Below are 21,276 nucleotides of genomic sequence, written 5' to 3' on the forward strand. Positions count from 1 at the left end.
CACCGTATAGGTGGGGTGGAGTCCCTACTTGTAGACCTTTTTCTAACGTATGCTTTTTTGGTCCATAGAGAGATTTTAATTTTCTTTCTGATATTTTCAAGACCCTTGCTGTTCCCTTGTCTCAGTAACATTTTTTCTTCCATTACCAACTTCCCACCCCTACTTCCTTCTGCTGTTGCCCATTTCCTACTTTTGTTAAAAGTTTATAAGCTAATATTCAACCATCCATGGTATAAATGACAGGTTTTTTTTTGTTATTTTTTACTTTTTGGAGGATATGTTTTAAACTTAAAAACTCATTCAACTCCATTCACCCTGATCATCTGTTTTTCCTCCGCCCATGAAGTCTCAAAAATTTGTAGGCTCAGGTTTTTTTTATAGATTTTTTTTATTGATTAAGGTATTATATGTGTCCATATCCACCCATTGTCCCACCCCCAACCCCACTCCCATACATGCCCTCACCCCCCAGTGTCTTGCGTCCGTTGGTTATGCTTATATGCATGCATACAAGTCCTCCGGTTGATCTCTTACCTCCCTCTCCCCTCCCCAGCCTTCCCGCTGTAATTTGACAGTCTGTTTGATGCTTCTCTGCCTCTGTATCTATCTTTTTGTTCATCAGGTTATAATGTTCTTTATTATCCATAAATGAGTGAGATCATGTGGTATTTCTGTTTCTGTAGGCTCAGTTTTGATTAAAGTAGTTATGTTTGAAATAAGTTAATGCATTATTGGTCTTCTACTTTGCAAAATATGACTTCTTTACCCATTCTGCTATCATTTGTTGGGACCCAGTGGCAGTAGATTCCTTCGGAGCTACCATTGCTCTGGCTAGAAAAAGAAAATTTATCTGAAACACCAGTCAAAATCCATTTGTATAATGTCATACAAAATGAAAAGAGTTGTTTATTAAATGAATGAGAGGATGTCTCATTGTAACATTCAGTGCTTCTAGTGAGAGAATGATAGTGGACTCTCTTCGTGTTAGTTACTGTGTTCCTATAAAGAAGTAACTCCTGCAAGTAATTAAGGCCAAGTGGGGATGACTTACTGAGGTACAGATTCATGTTCTAAGATATTACCTGTGTTCCATGGAGCTGAGAAGGAGGGGTGTGGGGCCTGATTTTAGTCTTGCCTTTGGGAGGGAAGGTTCTGCCTGTTCACCATCACTCTGTGTGTCCGTTAGGCGAAGAAAGCGTGACGAGGACCGGCACGACATCAACAAGATGAAGGGGTACACTCTGCTCTCGGAGGGCATTGATGAGATGGTGGGCATCATCTATAAGCCCAAAACCAAAGAAACCCGGGAGACTTACGAAGTGCTGCTCAGCTTCATCCAGGCTGCCCTTGGGGACCAGGTGAGGCAGCTAGAGGGTGAAGTCATGATTTTAGAGAGGGAGAGAGTCACAACTGGAAGGAGCCAGAAGAGCCTTGTCTGTGGTGTCCCTCTGAGGGCCGTGCCAGTTTGCTGAGACTTACTTTCTGTGGGATAGCACTTTGCATGTCTTCCCTTTTACAGTCCTCATGTTAGCTCTATGATTAGGTGCTGCTAACACCCGTTTTCAGTTTTATAGAGGAGAGATGTGAGGCAAAGAATAGTTACATAATTTTCCCAGGTCACAAAGGTTGTATTTGCAGAGCCAGGATAAGAGCCTGGTACCCAGAATCTGCTCTTAACCCCACTGTATGTGTGTGGTGAGATTCAGGACCTTTATGAGTCTCAGAGAGGCTCTGGTGAGGTGGGTGCTAGAGGAGGTGAGGACAGAATTACCAAAAGTTTGGCGGGCTAGAGGAAGACCTGGAGAAATGTGGCAGACTAGTGGAAGTCATGTCCTGCTTCCTAAGACCACCTACCTAATCTTTTTAAAAGATTAGGTTTCCTTCAATTGTGTGACTAGAATTTTTTATTTAAATATATTTTTATTGATTTCAGAGAGGAAGGGAAAGGTGGAGAAATAAATATCAACGATGAGAGGTAATAATAGTAGATCGGCTGCTTCTTGCACACCCTACTGGGGACAAGCCTACAACCCGAGCATGTGCCCTGACCGGGAATTGAACTGTGACCTCTTTGTTCACGGTTTGATGCTCAACCACTGAGCACACTGGTGGACACTGGTGGCATTTTTTATTAATGTTAATGAAAATGATCAGAATCTTATATACAGGTTTTAAAGGGGTGTGACTCTTCACATCTAGTTGTCACATAAAGCTGGACTGTGGTGTGCTGCCTCTCTTTGTTCTAAATGTTTTTATTTATTTTTTTGCAACCAGCCACGTGATATTCTTTGTGGGGCAGCTGATGAAGTTCTAGCTGTCCTAAAGAATGAAAAGCTTCGTGACAAGGAAAGGAGAAAGGAGATTGACCTGTTGCTAGGGCAGACAGATGATACCAGATACCATGTACTGGTGAACTTGGGCAAGAAGATCACAGACTATGGTGGAGACAAGGAAATCCAGAATATGGGTAATCGAGCTTATTATGTCCTGCTCATATTAACTGATTGCTTGATGACCCCTAAATGTGACCTTCTAGCTTTAGTCATTAAAACACCTGTATGTGTCACTTCCCATAACCTGTTTGGTATGTTTTGAGGAGTTATGATTGATGGATACTGGAATCCCTACAACAGAAGCCATTTCTTACTCTGGAGCCTTTTATTGTATAGAACACTAGAGGACCAGTGCACGACTTCGTGCACTGGGGGCGGGGGGCGCCCTCTTGCAGTCTGGAACCCCTCGGGGGATGTCTGCCTGCCATGGAGGCGGGAGAGGCTCCAACCACTGCAGCTGCGCTCGCCAGGAGCCCGGCTTCTGGCTGAGTGGCGCTCCCCCTGTGGGAGCACAGTGACCACCAGGGGGCAGCTCCTGTGTTGAGTGTCTGCCCCCTGGTGGTCAGTGTGTGTCATAGCGACCGGTTGTTCTGCTGTTCGGTTGATTTGCATATTAGGGTTTTATATAGGACTAGAGGCCCGTTGCAGGAAGATTCCTGTAAGAACAGGGCTTCCAGTGGGCTTCCCTCCCGCCACCGCCACCCCTCCCACCCTTCACGCTTTCCCTACTGCCGCTGCCCTGCGCTTTCCCTCCCACCATTGCTGCTGCCCTGTGCTTTCCCTCCCGCCGCCGCCCCGCACTTTTCCTCCTGCTGCTCCCTCACCCCCCGCGCTTTCCCTCCTGCCGTCGCTGCTGCCCTGTGCTTTCCCTCCCACTGCCGCCCTGCACTTTTCCTCTCGCCACTGCCGCCCCCCCACCCCCCGCGCTTTCCCTCACGCTGCCACTGCGGCCTCGCTTTCCACTTTTCCTCCCTCTTCCTTCTATGCTATCTTCAGTCTTCACTCTAGTCTGTGTATGCAAATTAGCCACCCACCTTTCGTTGGATTAATTTGCATACTCGCTCTGATTGGCTGGTGGGCGTAGCGGAGTGATGGTTAATTTGCATGTTTCTCTTTTATTAGTGTAGATGGGGGGAAAATTGGGCAGAGCCTGGGGGACTCAAAGTGGTTGAGCAAACAGAGCAGGGTCATATCCAAGGTTGGCTGGTCAGAGGAGGCCTCATTGGTGGCAGTACAGATGGCTCTCTTATGTTGATCTTTAAGTGTCTGTGAGTCCTTAGACCTGAGATCTGCCCTGAGGAGAGGCAAGTCAGGCATTTGGGGAGAAAATGCGCTCTGTAGTACCTCATTTCATTACCTGTTTCTCTAATCCCTCCTTGTTTCAGATGACAACATTGATGAAACCTATGGTGTGAATGTACAGTTTGAGTCTGATGAGGAGGTGAGTGTAAAACAAATGGACCTAGTTTACTCTTGTTTTTTGAAATTATCATCAGGTTTTATACACAAATTAAACTTATAAATCAATGCAGTAATTTAAAATAAACTAAGAAATAAACTTATAAATCAATGCAGTAATTTAAAATAAACTTTGGCATCAGCGAAAAGAAAGATATATTGAAGGAGTATGCTGCCACATTTTAACTACATTTTAATTTTATTGTGATAATGTCCCACTGGTCAGTGCTGTGTCCTACTGCCAGTTTCAAAAGATGTACATTTGCCCCAAGAGCATGGGCATGTTTTGTATGGTTATTTTATTTTATTTTTTTAAAAATATATTGATTTTTTACAGAGAGGAAGGGAGAGGGAGAGAGAGTTAGAAACATCGATGAGAGAGAAACATCGATCAGCTGCCTCCTGCACACCTCCTACTGGGGATGTGCCTGCAACCAAGGTACATGCCCTTGACTGGAATCAAACCTGGGACCTTTCAGTCCGCAGGCCAACGCTCTATTCACTGAGCCAAACCGGTTAGGGCTGTATGGTTATTTTATTTTTTTTTTTAATTTTTTTAATTTTTTTTTTTTAAATAAATCTTTATTCAGATTATTACAATTATTTCTCCTTTTTCCCCCCATAGCTCCCCTCCACCCCTTTCCCACCCCACCTTCTGCCCTTACCTCCCCCCCACTGTCCTCATCCAAAGGTGTATGATTTTTGTCCATTCTCTTCATGAACCCCTCCATACCCCTTTCCCCCTGAGAATTATCAGTCCACTCCCTTTCTATGCCCCTGATTCTATTATATTCACCAGATTATTCTGCTCCTCAGGTTTTTAATTCACTTGATTTTTAGGTTCGCTTGTTGATAGATATGTATTTGTTGTTCATAATTTTTCTCTTTACTTTTTTCTTCTTCCTCTTCTTTAAGAATACCTTTCAGCATTTCATATAATACTGGTTTGGTGGTGATGAACTCCTTCAGCTTTTTCTTATCGGTGAAGCTCTTTATCTGCCCTTCAATTCTGAATGATAGCTTTGCTGGGTAGAGTAATCTTGGTTGTAGGTTCTTGCTATTCATCACATTGAAAATTTCTTGCCACTCCCGTCTGGCCTGCATAGTTTCTTTTGAGAAGTCAGCTGACAGTCGTATGGGTGCTCCCTTGTAGGTAATTAACTGTTTTTCTCTTGCTGCTTTTAATATTCTCTCTTTGTCTTTTGCTCTTGGCATTTTAATTATGATGTGTCTTGGTGTGGTCCTCTTTGGATTCCTTTTGTTTGGGGTTCTGTGGGCTTCCTGGACTTGTAAGTCTATTTCTTTCACCAGGTGGGAGAAGTTTTCGGTCATTATTTCTTCAAATAGGTTTTCAGTATCTTGCTCTCTCTCTTCTTCTGGCACCCCCATAATTCTGATGTTGGTACGCTTGAAGTTGTCCCAGAGTCTTCTTACATTATCTTCAACTTTTTGGATTTTTTTTTTGCTTTTTGCTTTTTCGGTTGAGTGTTTTTTGCTTCTTTGTATTTCACTTCTTTGACTTGATTCTTGTGTTCCTCTATTCTGTTTCTGGGTCTCTGCATAATATTTTTTATTTCAGTCAGTGTATGTTTAATTTCTAGTTGGTCCTTTTTCATATCTTCGAGGGTCTCGTTATATTTATCGGCCTTTTCTAGGATATTCTTAAAAAGTCTTATAACGGTGGTTTTGAATTCTATATCCAGTCGTTTGTTTTCCTCCATTTCTTTCGTTTGTGATCTGATTCTTTGACCCCGCATTTTTACTGATTCCCTGAGTTGGTAAGGTAGATATTTGTGCTAGGTTTCCAATATGGCCCAGTGGGTCTGCTTCCCCAGTTAACCTGAGGTGGACACTCTTGGTGCACCCCTTTGTGGACTGTGTGTACAGCCTTGTTGTAATTAAGTCTTTATTGTTGTTGGTATCACTGGGAAGAATTGACCTCCGGGTCAGTTGGCTATAAGGATCAGCTGTGTCTATGCTGGGAGAAGCCCGGTGCTGGAGACAGCCTTATAGGATTAGACTTGCCAAACTGCAATAGCCTCTGTGCTCAGCTTGGATGGGATGGAGCCTCAGTCTTGGCTTCCTGTCAGCCCCGCCCCTGCGCGCACTTGCGCTTTCAGTCCTCCGCCTTCCCCAGCTCGAGTCTCCGCCTGAGAGTCCAGACTCCCCGCACAAGAGCGTGGGCCCCCAGGGGCTCGCCTGGAACCGGGGTTCACTGCAGTCAGAACTGGGGCACAGTGCCGTCAGGAGCCTCTGACTCCCCTCCACCAGGGAAAGCCCGCGGCAACCTCCACAGCCCTTGTGCGCACCAGCGCGGGCGCGCTTTCAGTCCTCCGCCTTCCCCGGCTCACGAGTCTCCGCCCGAGAGTCCAGACTCCCCCCACAAGAGCGTGGGTCCCCAGGGGCTCGCCTGGAACTGGGGTTCACTGCAGTCAGAACTGGGGCTCAGTGCAGTCAGAATCCTCTGACTCCCCTCCACTAGGGAAAGCCTGTGGCGACCCCCGCAGCCTTTGTGCGCACCAGCGCGTGCGCGCGTGCGCACTTTCAGTCCTCTGCCTTCCCCGGCTCCCGAGTCTCTGCCCGAGAGTCCAGACTCCCCCCACAAGAGCGTGGGTCCCCAGGGGCTCGCCTGGAACTGGGGTTCAGTGCAGTCAGAACTGGGGTTCAGTGCGGTCGGAGGCTTCCTTCCCCCTTCCGCCAGAGAAAGTCAGCCAGGCTCTCAGCCGCCCTTCCTCTCTGCGCGCACAAAGCCCCTTTGCCGTACCTCCAATTCTCTGTGAGCTTTTCTCCTTCCTTCTAGTTGTAGAATTTTCACTCAGCCTGCTTTCCTGTGGTTCTGGATGGTGTCCGTTCTGTCTTTTAGTTGTAGTTTTGAAATTGTTGTGCTAGGCAGCAGTTTAGGTGTTTACCTATGCCGCCATCTTGGTTTCTCTCCTGTATGGTTATTTTAAATAACGGTTGCAGCAGCCACTGAGGTTTATGACCTAATCATAATTGCTTGACTATAACTAAATAGAAACAAGGGGGCTCTTGAAAATCTTTGCAAAGTTGCCCTAGAATTCTCAGTGGTTGAAATTGGCTCATGAAGGGAAAATGCTGGCCTTGGACTATATCCTAGGACGGGAAGAAGGGGCAGCACAGAAGAGTCGAGAGAGCACCAAGCTGGGAGTCAGGAGGTCTGAATTTTGGTCCTGTATGTTGGGCAGGTCATTTTGCTTCAGTTTCACTATCTATCAAATGTGATGAGTGAAATAGTTGACTGCTAAGCCTCTTCCTGCAGTACAAGCAATAGAATTTCAGAGTTTAAGTAGCAAGAACCTGAAAGAATGCTTTGCTTGCAGAACTCACTCATCTAACAAATACTTATTATTAAGTGCCTGCTTTAAACATAATACTGTGCCGAGTCCACAGTGTAGTATGAGCCAGTGTGTGAGTAAAGACGAGTGAGCAAGCCAAGTGTGGTCTGCACTTCTGGATCCAGGCATGCTTCTGCAGAGTTTGTCTCTCCTGCTAGCTGCTAGCTCTTTTTCACATATACTGATTGTGTGTTTATGAGAGACTGTGGTCCAGTTGGTTGCCTTTGTGGCGGCCTCCGGTGAAAAGCAGAAAAGAGAATAGACGCACCTTATGAAGCCATGCCACGAGGATTTAGACTACTTGCATACCGAGGTTATCCCATTAAATGTACTCTGGATAAGGCTGGACCTGGTCCCAGTTGTGCTAACCAATCTTAGTGACTCGGGAGAAGTTCTGTGGTGATGTCAGAATCAGCTCCAAATCATGGGTTGTGTTTTGGCTCTTTCCACAGGAAGGCGATGAAGATGCTTACGGGGAAGTTCGAGAAGAGGCATCTGATGACGACATGGAAGGGGATGAGGCTGTGGTGCGCTGCACCCTCTCAGCTAATGTGAGTATAGTCTGTTCTTGCCCACTGCTTCAGGCCAGGTCCTTCCCATACCAAGGTTCTGTTATATCATTTATTGAGCTCCCTTTTTATTTAGTTGTGTGTTTTGTTTTTTTTTAGAGAGAGTGGAAGGGAGAGGGATAGAGAGATATAAACATTGATGAGAGAGAAACATTGATCAACTGCCTTCTACACTCCCCCTACTGGGGATTGAGCCTGCAACTGGGCATGTGCCCTGACCAGGAATCGAAGGCGACCTCTTCGTTCCTGGTCATGCTCAACCACTGGGCCACACCAGCCGGGCTTGACCTCCTTTTTTATAGTGTGAGCTGTAATAAACATTTACTATCTTGGTTTCCTTATTTGATTTTAGTCAGTCCTCCCTCTTAAGGGCATGTATTGATGAGATATGTTGATGAGTTTTGTATGATTCCAAACTCAGGATAGCAGACTTTTCTTTCCCCTGGAAAGCTCTTTCCAGAGGTGGGCTACGGGTGGCGAGTAGAGCTCCTTTGCAGGATGATGAGAAAGTAGTTGGGGCAGACAGTCATGGTGAGCTCAATGCCTGGTACTTGTGCAGCTTGTAGCCTCTGGTGAACTGATGAGTTCTAAGAAGAAGGATTTGCACCCTCGAGACATTGATGCATTTTGGCTGCAGCGGCAGCTCAGTCGCTTCTATGATGATGCCATTGTATCACAGAAGAAGGCAGATGAAGTGTTGGAAATCTTAAAGGTATGGCCAATGTCATATTTTTGCCTTTAGTGTATCTTAGGGGATGGACAGTGTATGGAGCAGATGTCTGCATCCTTAATCGTGGTGTTACTTTCTCTGCAGACGGCCAGTGATGACCGTGAGTGTGAGAACCAGCTGGTGCTACTGCTCGGTTTCAATACTTTCGATTTTATTAAAGTGCTGCGGCAGCACAGGATGATGAGTGAGTCACAGTGGCCCTTCTGTAGTGTGTATGCACGTGTGCCATGAGGCTGTTGTTGTCATAGCTTCAGCACGTGTTTCGTTCATTTCCTTTCTACCCCAAGGTTGAAGGTTGATTTTATTCACTGCCTCTCACCTTCTCTTCTTCTTTTGCTGTTGACAGTTTTATATTGCACCTTGCTGGCCAGTGCACAGAGTGAAGCGGAAAAGGAAAGGATCATGGGAAAGATGGAAGCTGATCCAGAGTTATCCAAGTTCCTCTACCAACTCCACGAGACAGAGAAGGAGGATCTGATCCGGGTAAGGGCTGGGCTGGCTTTTCTGTCTGAGTCCGGAGCTAGAGTGTTTGGTTTGGAAAAGAGACATCAATTAGAAGATTGCAGCATAAAGCTAAATGCCTACTAACTGGAAGATGAAGAAGTAAAGTATTTATCTAGATGTTTTGAGGTTTGTCAGTGATACAGATTAGAACTGACAAATTCACATTGTTGTGGTCGTGAGACCAGCACTGTGGGCCCTTTCCTGTTTGTTTGCGCAGTAAATCATGTTATCTCCTGAACGTAGAGGAAAGGATGTGTGTTTGCTGAACAGAGGGAGAGACCTCGATGCTGAATGGTTGACCGTCTGCTTTTGAAACCCCCACATTATTCATTGTTGCTTTAAAGCCGTTTCTTATTTTCATCATCTGGTGGCCCCCGGGGCAGGTATATTAACATAAAGGGCTGTCTTTCTGTTTTGGGATTTGCTGGTCAGCACCCATGAGTCAAGCTCAGCTAAGGAGGGACTGAGAAGGACACGAACCCAGAGTGGTCATAAATCATCGACCTTTTTTTCTTTCCCCACTGCAGGAGGAGCGGTCCCGGAGGGAGCGAGTACGGCAGTCCCGCATGGACACTGATCTGGAAACCATGGATCTGGACCAGGGTGGGGAGGTCGGTGTTCGGGCCCTTTCCAAGGCTGTGATGGGTGGAAGCTCATTTGCTCGGCCTCCTCACTTTGTATTTCTGTTTTTCCTGCTGTCAGGCATTGGCTCCGAGGCAGGTTCTGGACTTGGAGGACCTCGTTTTTACTCAAGGGAGCCACTTCATGGCCAACAAACGCTGTCAGCTTCCAGATGGATCCTTCCGGCGCCAGCGCAAAGGCTACGAGGAGGTGCACGTGCCTGCTCTGAAGCCCAAGCCCTTCGGCTCCGAGGAAGTGAGTTCCTTGCTTCTCTCGGTTTTTTCCTCAGCTCACCTCCCTTCCTGTTAGGATCTCAACCCATTGACCACATGTGGCCTTGTCTCGTAGACAGTTTATTCCAGAAGTGGAAGCTTTCCCATTCTGATTTTGAGCCCAGGGGACAATACTGACCCCTCTGGTCTGGCCTTCAGTGGGGAGTACATAGGGAGCTTGCCAGGAGATGTGGTCCTGGAGACCCCACAAGAACACGGCCTGCTCAAGGTGCTGCCAGTTCAGTAGGAATACCTTTCTTCTTTCAGCAACTGCTTCCAGTGGAGAAGCTGCCCAAGTATGCCCAGGCTGGATTCGAGGGCTTCAAGACACTGAATCGGATCCAGAGTAAGCTCTACCGGGCCGCCCTGGAGACAGATGAGAACCTGCTACTGTGCGCTCCCACTGTAAGCACTGCCTGCTTCAGCTTTCTTGTGGAATGTGGTGTCTGTTTTTGGTGGCAAGAGGGTTCGTCTCCACCCATACCCCCCAATTCTTCATTCTTTGATGGAAGAGATGTTAAATGGGTGAATACAATTTTTGGACGTGCTCTAGTCTGTTTTGGTGGTAAGTCCACAGGAGTAAGTAAACGGGCCTCCTCATCCCTGGCCTCTGTCTCAGGGCGCCGGGAAGACCAATGTGGCCCTGATGTGCATGCTCCGTGAGATCGGGAAGCACATTAACCCGGACGGCACTATCAATGTGGACAACTTCAAGATTATCTACATCGCCCCGATGCGCTCCTTGGTGCAGGAGATGGTGGGCAGCTTTGGGAAGGTAAGGGTGGGGCTCCTCCACAAGATGGTATCTGCAGCGTCACAGGGCAGGGGGCCTGGCGCGTCACTGCTTCCGGTATCAGGGTGTCTCTGCAGTGCCTCAGATGGCGTTTCTACTTCAAAAGTGGTACTTGACCCAAGTACAGAGTGTTTCTGAACCAAGAATGTCCTTGACCTATTCTGGCCTTCGCAAGGGTGTGTCATCTTTCTGTCACCCTCTGCATAGCAGTTTTCTCCAGTTCTCCTGGGCACTGTTGGAGTAGCTGTGTGGCCCTCATGTGGCTGGGGTTGATAAAGACCTGCTGCTGCTAGACCAGGTCCTGTGATTTGCATGTTTCCATTTCCCCCTTGTGTGTGGAGCTCCCAGAGAGCCTTTGCTTCATTTGCCCAAATGTAAACTTGGATTTGTTCTTAGGTTGATCTAATTCATCTGCTGTTTCCCTGATGGATTGATACTTACTGCCAATTCCCTGTGCTCAGACTTCTCAGACAGTTTGGTGCCAAGGCCCCCTGCAAGCATTCTTGCCTGATCTGCCTTTCTTCCACCAGCGCCTGGCCACATATGGCATTACTGTTGCAGAACTGACTGGTGACCACCAGCTGTGCAAGGAGGAGATCAGTGCCACTCAGATCATTGTCTGTACCCCTGAGAAGTGGGACATCATTACCCGCAAGGGTGGGGAGCGTACCTACACCCAACTTGTGCGGCTCATCATTCTGGTAAGCAGTGGGCACTTGTTGGGGCGCAGAGACTAGTCTGGTTCAGAAACTTGTCTCCAGTCACTGGCCTTTGTAATGACCCCTGTTGTCAGCATTGCATTTACCATTAAATGACAGTCTGTACTTCAGTGAGAATTTCCCAGTAGGTGCACAGTGATTGCCATATTATTCTTTATATCTTTTTTATGTCTAAAATATTTTGAGAGCTATGTTAACAGACAGACGAAAAACTAATTGTGTCCTTCCAGAACATCAAAGGACTTTATAAACAAACTAGAGGCCCGGTGCATGAAATTCGTGCACGGGCGGGGCGGGGGGGGTGACCCTTAGCCCAGCCTGCACCCTCTCCAATCTGGGACCCCTTGAGGGATGTCCGACTGCCCGTTTAGGCCCGATCCCAGTGGGGAAAGCTTGGCTTCCTTCCAATCCAGTGGGATTGGGCCTAAACAGGCAGTCGGACATCCCTCTCACAATCCAGGACTGCTGGCTCCCAATTGCTCGCCTGCCTGCCTTCCTGATTGCCCATAACTGCTTCTGCCTGCCAGCCTGATCACCCCCTAACTACTCTCCTGCCAGCCTGATTGATGCCTAACTGCTCCCCTGCCAGCCTGTTTTCCCCTAACTGCCCTCCCCTGCAGGCCTGGTCACCCCTAACTGCCCTCCCCTGCAGGCCTGGTCACCCCTAACTGCCCTGCCCTGCAGGCCTGGGTCCCCCCCAACTGTCCTCCCCTGCAGGCCTGGTCACCCCTAACTGCCCTCCCCTGCAGGCCTGGTCCCCGCCAACTACTCTCCCCTGCAGGCCTGGGTCCCTCCCAACTTCCTTTCCCTGTGGGCCTGGTCGCCCCCAACTTCCCTCCTTTGCCGGCTTGGTCACCCCTAACTGCCCTCCCCTGCAGGCTTGATCGCCCCCAACTGCCCTCCCTTGCTGGCCATCTTGTGGTGGCCATCTTGTGTCCACATGGGGGCAGGATCTTTGACCACATGGGGCAGCCATCTTGTGTGTTGGAGTGATGGTCAATCTGCATATTACTCTTTTATTAGATAGGATAGAGACCTGGTGCACAGGGGGCGGCCAGCTGGTTTGCCCTGAAGGGTGTCCCGGATCAGGGTGGGGTTTCCCTTGGTGCGTGGGGCTGCCTGGGCAAGGGGCCTGTGGTGGTTTGCAGGCCAGCCATGCCCCCTGGCGACTCAAGCGGAGGCCCTGGTATCTAGGGTTTATTTATCTTCTACAATTGAAACTTTGTAGCCTGGAGCGGGGCCAAGCCTTCTGCTTCCTCCATGGCGGCAGCCATTTTTTTTTGGATTTATGTATCTTCTATAATTGAAACTTTGTAGCCTTAAGCGGAGGCCTGGGTCGGCCAGGGTGTGGGGAAAGCTTGGCTTCCTCCATCACCAGGGGCAACCCTAGCCTCCTGCTCTTTCCAGCTCCATGGCTGCCGCCATTTCTGTTTGGGTTTATGTATCTTCTATCATTGAAACTTTGTAGCCTTGAGTGGAGGCCTGGGCGGGCAAGGGCAGGCGGAAAGCTTGGCTTCCTCCATTGCTGGGGAAACTCAAGTCTCCCTCCTGCTCTCTGTGGCCCGTAGCCATCTTGGTTGGGTTTATTTGCATATTCGCTCCTGATTGGATGGTGGGCGTGGCTTGTGGGTGTAGCAGAGTGATGGTTAATTTGCATATTACTCTTTTATTAGATAGGATAGTCCATTCCCAGAGGGAATGAGTGAGGAGTCAGGATGTTGTGTTCCATAGAAGCAGAAGCGCCCAGGACCAATGCCTGAGTGTGAGTGTAGTTTACATTGTCTGGGGAAGCAGAAAGGAGAGCTCACGTCATGTTCAGTGATCCAGAGGAGGGCCGGCAAGCTTTGGCTGCTGGTTTTTGTCTGTTGGAACACAGCCTTACTTTTAGTTGAGGTAGTATTCATTGCTGCTTTTGTGCTGCCATGATTGAATTGAATATTTGTAACGGAGTGTGGCCCATAAGCCTGAAGTATGGACTATCTGGCCCTTTAAGGAAAATTTTGCTGACTCCTGCTTTGGAACCTTGCTGCTCAGTCTTGATAGAAATACAGTCCTGCCCTAGCTGGTTTGGCTCAGTGGATAGAGCGTCGGCCTATGGACTGAAGGGTCCGGGTTCGATTCCAGTCCAGGCCATATGCCTGGGTTGCTGGCTCAATCCCCAGTGTGGTGTGTTCAGGAGGCAGCCAGTCATTGATGTTTCTATCTCTCTTTCCTTCTCTATCTCTGAAATAAATAAATATTAAAAAAAATACAGAGTCCCTGCCCCACCCCAAAGTTATTGAAATGCAGTGTGATTTTAATAAGGTCCCCTGCTGCTTTGTGTCCAACCCGAAATTTGAGAAGCACTGCCCGGTGAACCACCATTTGATGCACAATATCTTTTGTTCTTGGTGAGGGTGAAATCTCATAAGAGGTGAAGTCTTATTTGATATAAATGTAGTTTGATCAGAAGCTTTATTTGCAGTAAAGAAATACACCTTTGAGTGAAGTTAGAACTACTTTCCCTGAAGTATCAGATTTCCTTGCATTAAAGCATCATTTCACTGAACTGTGTAGCAAAGCAACTTACGGGAGAGCATGTTATTTCTGGGGGTGTTTCATGGTGAATTTTGATTCATCGATGGTTTATCCAGCTTGAGATCCCTTTTCTTGTCTTTATTTGGCATACTAGGTGTGTACCTACAAAATGCGACTGCTCTTAGGAAAGGGCTCCATTTCTCTAGTCCTAGAGGTGATTTCTCTCTCCTTAGGATGAAATCCACCTCCTCCATGATGACAGAGGTCCTGTCTTGGAAGCTTTGGTGGCCAGGGCCATCCGAAACATTGAGATGACCCAAGAGGAAGTCAGACTCATCGGGCTGAGCGCCACTCTCCCCAACTACGAAGACGTGGCCACATTTCTGCGTGTTGATCCTGCCAAGGGCCTCTTCTACTTCGACAATAGGTATGAGAAGAGATGGGGGAAGTTTAGCCAGGTGACCTTCCTGTTGTATTTTCCCTTTGCCAAGGAACTCTGTTGGATTGGGTTTAGGAAGGGCCTTTGGGTTTTGATATGGTGTAACCTGAAAAAGGGGAATAGTGGTCCTGGGCAGTGAAGAGGACCATTTGTTTTCTCAATATTTTGTGCCAGAAGCATCATTTATCTAACTGTTGATCTTCTAGCTTCCGCCCAGTGCCTCTGGAACAGACCTATGTAGGCATCACAGAGAAAAAGGCTATCAAGCGTTTCCAGATCATGAATGAAATAGTCTATGAGAAGATAATGGAGCACGCAGGGAAAAATCAGGTCTGTGTGTGGTTTCTTATCATTTTTTGAACTCTGTTCTTTCAAATTCTTGATTTACTGATAATTAGACAAGATTGACAAAGATAAAGAGAGAAGACACAACACAAATCACCAGTATCAGAAATGAAATGTGGTATTACACAAACTGTTGCCATTGAAAGCATAATAAAGGAATACTCTGACCACTTTTTGCACATAAATTTGACAACCTGGAAGAAATGCTCCATTTTTTTCAAAACTACCAACTACCAATACCCGTGCTCAGACTTTTCAGACAGTTTGGTGCCAAGATGATATAACTTAGATGACAGAGGTAATCTGACTTGTGCTATAAGCCATTAAAGAAATTGAATGTGTAGTCTAAAAACTCCCAGAAAAGAAATCCTCAGGTGCAGATAATCAATCTGTCTCTCTGTATGACCCAGGGTCCTCCCATAAAAGAGCTGGGCGGCTTATACTAAAAGTGTAACACAGTCAAAATGAAGATGACAGACAGCTAGTGGAAGGGAACGTTTGACTAGGAAGTAGGATGTAATTTTTTAATTGAAAACTGACTTCAGGCATGTTAACCAAGACTGAAAACCAAGTAAAAAGTAACAGGTTATGTATTTGTTTTTGTCTGATAAAAAGCATTGCATTTAGGTGAGGAGATGAATTTAATGAAGAGGCATATCTTTTCTTGGCACTAAATACTTGGAGGACTGTATTTCCTAGAAAATGGTGCTCGTGTCATCCTGACAGTTAAAGGAATTGAATTTATAACGTCCTTCTATAAAGGGCAGTACCTGTCATGTCATGAGTATTTTAGCTGTTATTTTGCAGACACATGCTTCAGGTGGCTTAGAATCTTACCAGGTGCCTGCACACAAATTCTTACTTGAGATTCCTGAGTGTTCTCGCTGTGTGTAACTTGCTGTTAATGATGTTGCTGGCAGTTAGTTTGGTTTCCCAGTGCAGGACTCTCACTGGACTGGGTGGTTCATTCTCTTAGGGTCTTACAGCCATGATTAGGCTTCTGAGCCAGTACATTCCTGCCGTGGCTCCTCCTCAGGCCCACAGCTTCTGGCATATGCTGCTGCAGCCTCTGCATCTTGCTGCTGTGTGAGCTATGTCTTGACTGTGACAAACCTGGTTTCTACTTAGGTGCTGGTGTTTGTCCACTCCCGGAAGGAGACTGGGAAGACGGCCAGGGCCATTCGGGACATGTGCCTGGAGAAGGACACTCTGGGTCTGTTTCTGAGAGAGGGCTCTGCTTCCACAGAAGTCCTTCGGACGGAGGCAGAGCAGTGCAAGGTGAGGAGAGACAGGCCGGTTCTTCCTCCCTCCCTGGAACTGGCTCAGTTGAGGTGTCCAGACAGTCCCTCAGGGCTGCACCCGGGTGCTGCTGTGTCACTCAGTTAAGTTGATTCTCTGCATGTGGTTGTGTGGTGTAGGTTAGGGGTGGGGCTCGTGGGAGGAGACTTAGTCCTCCTTGGGAGAACCCCCCCAATGAGGCTTCTCTCACCGCCTGTTTTCCTCTGTTCCTCAGAACCTGGAGCTGAAGGATCTGCTGCCCTATGGCTTTGCTATTCATCATGCGGGCATGACCAGAGTGGACAGGACACTTGTAGAGGACCTTTTTGCTGATAAACACATTCAGGTGAGGGGCCGAAGCACAGACTTCAGAGACCCGAAATGTTAAAGTTTGTGCCTTACGCTTGCACCTGTTTTTCGTTGTTTCTGGCAGGGCCTTCCTTGTTCACTCTGTCTCTTGGAGCCTGAGCATTTAATTGTCTAGTAACCCTAAGTTGATTACTATAGGTCTGTACTTCTGCCTCTTAGGTATTTCTAGAAACTTGAGAGGTTGGTTACTGACTAGAGGTGCCCAAGGACTCCTTCTTCTTTATTCTGGCCTCACACTGACAAAGATGGGTCCCATCTCAGTCCTGCTAGAAGCTCTGGGGCTGGTTGCCTAGAGAAGTTAGCGATATTGACCTCTGTTTTCCTTATTACCTTGCTTTATCTTTGTAGGTTTTAGTTTCCACAGCAACTCTGGCTTGGGGTGTGAATCTCCCCGCACATACAGTCATCATCAAAGGCACCCAGGTGTATAGTCCAGAGAAGGGGCGCTGGACAGAGCTGGGAGCACTGGACATTCTGCAGGTACAGATCCTTTGTGTCTATTCTGGGTTGGGAAGAGTACCCTGTATATAGAATGCAAGTATGCTGAAAATATGGCAGATGGGAGGTGAGGAGAAGCTTGGAATCCCTTCCAGCATCCCTGTGGCCACAGCACTCTTGGTTTGCTGTCTCTGCTCTAGATGCTGGGACGAGCCGGAAGACCCCAGTATGACACCAAGGGCGAAGGCATCCTCATCACATCTCATGGGGAGCTTCAGTACTACCTGTCCCTCCTCAACCAGCAGCTTCCTATTGAGAGCCAGATGGTGTCAAAGCTGCCTGACATGCTCAATGCGGAAATCGTGCTGGGAAATGTCCAGAATGCAAAGGTAGGGAGGGCACTGCTCTTGGCACCTCTTGCCTTTTCCAGAGAGGCCAAGATGTCAGGAGTGGATGGTCTCTGTGGTGCTGTGGGCTGACATTTTCACTTGTTGTAAGATACTAGTAGTTCGGGGCTGCCCTCCAGTAGCTCTCTGCTTGCTGCCCCGCCCTCCTGTAGCTCCCCCTGTCCCCCCCACCTCCCCCTCATAGCTTGCTGTCCTGCCCCCTCCTGTAGCTCTCCGCTGCCCACTTGTAGCCAGTAGCTTGCTGCCACCCTCCTGTAGCTCTCCACCCACTGCTCCGCCCTCCTGTAGCTCCCTTCTTCCTCCCCCCGCCCCCACCATAGCTTGCTGCCCTGCCCCCTCCTATAGCTCTCCACTGTCAGCTTATAGCTCGCTGCCCCACCCTCCTGCTGATCTGTGATCCGGTCATTATGCTTCATGGCGTAACGACCATTTGCATATTACATCTTTATTATATAGGATTAGAGAGAAAAAAGATATTAGAAAGGACCCTCTTTTTCATGATGAAATATTATAAACCCTCAGAAGACATGTAATAAGATAAACATTCTTATAGTTGGGAGGTAATTTCTAATAATCCATGGGAGCTTTTCATTTGGACACCAGTTCTCCATGCTAAGACGCACGAGCTGTCTCTCATAGGATGCAGTGAACTGGCTGGGCTATGCCTACCTGTATATCCGAATGCTCCGATCCCCAACCCTCTATGGCATCTCTCATGACGACCTCAAGGGAGACCCCCTACTGGACCAGCGCCGGCTGGATCTGGTTCATACTGCTGCCTTGATGCTGGATAAGAACAACTTGGTCAAGTATGATAAGAAGACAGGCAACTTCCAGGTGAGTGGGCTGAAGGATGGAAGTAGGGGCTCAGCAGAAGTCATCATCCCGGGAGACATGTTCAGACCGCTCTTAATCTGAGCACTGCCTCATGCTTATTGCTTGGAACAGTAGAAAACAGGTGGGGTTGCACTGTGCACTGTGCTGATTGAGCCTAGGAACTTCTGAAATGGTACAGTCAAGTCTTGTCAGTGCTTCCTTTCTGTAACGTGAGTGGAGGTGGCTAATTTATCTGTCTTTTCTGTGTGGGCATCAGTTCACTATAGGGCAGATTATTGTGCCATCTTTCTTCATGTGCTTGGGCCAGGCACTTGTATTGTGATGTGTTTACCCTGTGGGCACCTGTTGTTTGCAATGAGAGGTCGCAGCTCAGCATTGGATTGCGTCTTCCTTCTTCATAGGTGACAGAACTGGGCCGTATAGCCAGCCACTACTACATCACCAACGACACAGTGCAGACCTACAACCAGCTGCTGAAACCCACTCTGAGCGAGATTGAGCTCTTCAGAGTCTTTTCGTTGTCTTCAGAGTTCAAGAACATCACTGTGAGAGAGGTGCGGCCACGGCATGTTGGGACGGGTACCTGGTCCTCACCGCCAAGTCACTGTGTGGGTTCTCTCCTCTGCCACCTGGCTTTCCCTTGACCTGCTTCCTTCCTGTGGCAGGAGGAGAAGCTGGAACTGCAGAAGCTGCTGGAGAGGGTGCCCATTCCCGTAAAGGAGAGCATTGAGGAACCCAGTGCGAAGGTAAGCCTGCACTTCTGCTTGGGGTAAGGATTTTAGGTGGTTTTTAGAATCATCTGAAAGATGGGGGTTTGTACTTGGCTAACCTGCTTGATTCTCCCAGTATACTTCTCACGCGTGTTCTTTTCATATGGAGCAACAGTTACTTAATGTCTAAATCAAGAGCTGTAGAAGATCTTATCTGGCGTGGATTCCCAGAGCAGAACGTGATCTGGACTATCCAATAATTGGCTGCCTTCTGGCTGACCTTGCTTTTTCAGATCAATGTGCTTCTCCAAGCCTTCATCTCACAGCTAAAATTGGAGGGCTTTGCACTGATGGCTGACATGGTGTATGTCACACAGGTGAGGGCAGTTACCGCCGGGAGAGGGCCTGAACAGTTCGCTCCCGTGTGCTGTGTGCGTTTTGGAGAATATGGGCTAAACACATAAGGGAGGGAGTGCTGGGGTTGCCCTAGTTGGCTCATTGGTTCACGCGTGTGTGAAAGAGCTGCTCTGTCTCTCTGCTCTTGAGTGTGCAGGAAGATAAGGCCTCGAGAGAGAACTGAGGCCTCCATAGAGAGAGCCACACACAGTGGCAGCTTCTCTAGAGAGGACTTCCCTCTGTGGCCACTGTCCAGAATTGGTGAAAGGCTTTATTATCTACTCTTTGTTAAACTTTACTTCTGAAAGCAGGTCACTAGCATCTTACTCTTGCTAGAGACCTAAATGCTAAATGGGCCAAAAGCTTTAAAATCACAGTGAGCTTTAGGTTAAAATGTATGGTGAGCTCAAGCTGCCTTTTCTAGTTAGTCTGTGTTTAGCAAGCACCTACTGTATAGAGGGGGAAAGAGTAATTACAGAGGGACTTTGTTGTTTTTGGATTTTTTTTTATTGATTTTTAGAAAGGGAAGAGAAAAATATAGAGTGAAACATCAATAGGCTGCCTCTTGCAATACCTCTACTGGGGATAGAGCCTTGTGCCCCAAACGGGAATTGAACCTTTCAGTACACTGGACAACACCCAGCCAACGGGCCACACCAGTCAGGGTGAGGGACTTTGTTTTTGAGTTGGAGAGGCTGATTGTATCCGAGTGAGGCAGTTAAACTGCAGAGTAGGGACAGAAAGAATGAAATGCTTCGTCTTTCTCCAGTCGGCGGGCCGGTTGATGCGAGCCATCTTTGAAATTGTCCTGAACCGAGGTTGGGCACAGCTTACAGACAAGACCCTGAATCTCTGCAAGATGATCGATAAACGCATGTAAGGACTCAGGGTGCTGGCAGCTGGTCACCATGTTGGGGTCCCAGGTTGAGAGTGGTGTGAGTTCACATGACCTCTGGTCCTGAAGCACGAAATGGGACATGGCCCTGGGGAAGTTGAGAAGAGAGAAGGCCCTGAGGGGTGGAGCCGGGGAGTGGGCACAGGATGATGGTGAGGGTTGGCTCTCAGGTCCCACATGGTTTCGAATGTTTAACAGCTGTGTCTTGTGTGGTCACAGCTGATCTATCAGGAGTCATGATGAGGGCAGTTTGTTACAGGCCCTGCACAAGGGGTTAAACAGTTTGTTTTCTTCCTGGGTAGGTGGCAGTCCATGTGTCCGCTGCGTCAGTTCCGGAAACTCCCTGAGGAAGTAGTGAAGAAGATTGAGAAGAAAAACTTCCCCTTTGAGCGTCTGTATGACCTGAATCATAATGAGATAGGTGTGTGGGAAGCTGTCACCCACCTGATTTACAGCCCAGATGTCTTTCTAAGCCTTCATACTTTCCAGATCCTAGGCCTTGTGCCTAATATCCCGGTCACTTCTCGTGGCCCATTCAAGTACTGGACCCGCCCCTGGTCTTGGCCTTTGACTCGTTTGGGCTCCACTGAGAGTGAAGGGAACAGCCTGCCACACTGGAGTAGAATGTGCTCCTTCCTGGTGGCCCGAGTGTGCGGACACGTTTGGTGGGCTGGGCTGCAGCCCCTGTGCCCTCTGTGTCTTCACAGGGGAGCTCATCCGCATGCCGAAGATGGGCAAGACCATCCATAAATATGTCCACCTGTTCCCCAAGTTGGAGCTGTCGGTGCACCTGCAACCCATCACGCGCTCCACCCTGAAGGTGGAGCTGACCATCACGCCAGACTTCCAGTGGGATGAAAAGGTAAGCTCTCGCTTGGCGGAGGGACTGGCTTCAGCGTGATTTGAGGAGAGCTAGCTTAGAGGTGCTGCTCACGTTCCTTCTGCTTGTGCATGCTTTCAGGTCCATGGTTCGTCCGAGGCATTCTGGATTCTGGTGGAGGATGTGGACAGTGAGGTGATACTGCACCATGAGTATTTTCTACTCAAGGCCAAGTATGCCCAGGATGAGCACCTCATTACGTTCTTTGTGCCTGTCTTTGAACCACTGCCCCCTCAGTATTTCATCCGTGTGGTGTCTGACCGCTGGCTCTGTGAGTGCCCTCTGCACAGCCCCCTAGGGACAGGCCCTCCCAGGGTGGTTGTAGGAATGAGCTGGCTGGGGGAGAGCACATGCTGCCTGGGGTTCCAGGGTGCCCGGAGGGGATCTGGAGCTGTTAGGTGAAGAGGACT

The 21,276-nt window shown here is 48.2% G+C and overlaps 1 protein-coding gene across 1 annotated transcript in view; it reads left to right on the forward strand.

Moving 5' to 3' along the window:
• SNRNP200 (small nuclear ribonucleoprotein U5 subunit 200) overlaps positions 1–21,276 on the forward strand; it is a 41,956-nt gene that overhangs the window by 10,551 nt on the left and 10,129 nt on the right. The window contains exons 3-28 of the mRNA XM_080685746.1: positions 1,187–1,358; positions 2,275–2,467; positions 3,719–3,774; positions 7,600–7,698; positions 8,276–8,428; positions 8,531–8,630; positions 8,793–8,929; positions 9,478–9,561; positions 9,653–9,826; positions 10,111–10,248; positions 10,463–10,618; positions 11,167–11,337; positions 14,106–14,299; positions 14,518–14,641; positions 15,785–15,934; positions 16,170–16,280; positions 16,652–16,783; positions 16,942–17,130; positions 17,788–17,985; positions 18,387–18,539; positions 18,651–18,731; positions 18,989–19,072; positions 19,861–19,967; positions 20,289–20,407; positions 20,694–20,848; positions 20,948–21,137. Coding sequence (XP_080541872.1) covers positions 1,187–1,358; positions 2,275–2,467; positions 3,719–3,774; positions 7,600–7,698; positions 8,276–8,428; positions 8,531–8,630; positions 8,793–8,929; positions 9,478–9,561; positions 9,653–9,826; positions 10,111–10,248; positions 10,463–10,618; positions 11,167–11,337; positions 14,106–14,299; positions 14,518–14,641; positions 15,785–15,934; positions 16,170–16,280; positions 16,652–16,783; positions 16,942–17,130; positions 17,788–17,985; positions 18,387–18,539; positions 18,651–18,731; positions 18,989–19,072; positions 19,861–19,967; positions 20,289–20,407; positions 20,694–20,848; positions 20,948–21,137 — 3,620 coding nt within the window. The remainder of the gene's footprint in view (positions 1–1,186; positions 1,359–2,274; positions 2,468–3,718; positions 3,775–7,599; positions 7,699–8,275; positions 8,429–8,530; positions 8,631–8,792; positions 8,930–9,477; positions 9,562–9,652; positions 9,827–10,110; positions 10,249–10,462; positions 10,619–11,166; positions 11,338–14,105; positions 14,300–14,517; positions 14,642–15,784; positions 15,935–16,169; positions 16,281–16,651; positions 16,784–16,941; positions 17,131–17,787; positions 17,986–18,386; positions 18,540–18,650; positions 18,732–18,988; positions 19,073–19,860; positions 19,968–20,288; positions 20,408–20,693; positions 20,849–20,947; positions 21,138–21,276) is intronic.

The sequence above is a fragment of the Plecotus auritus genome, assembly GCF_963455305.1.
Source record: "Plecotus auritus genome assembly, chromosome: 8".
NCBI lineage: Eukaryota > Metazoa > Chordata > Mammalia > Chiroptera > Vespertilionidae > Plecotus > Plecotus auritus.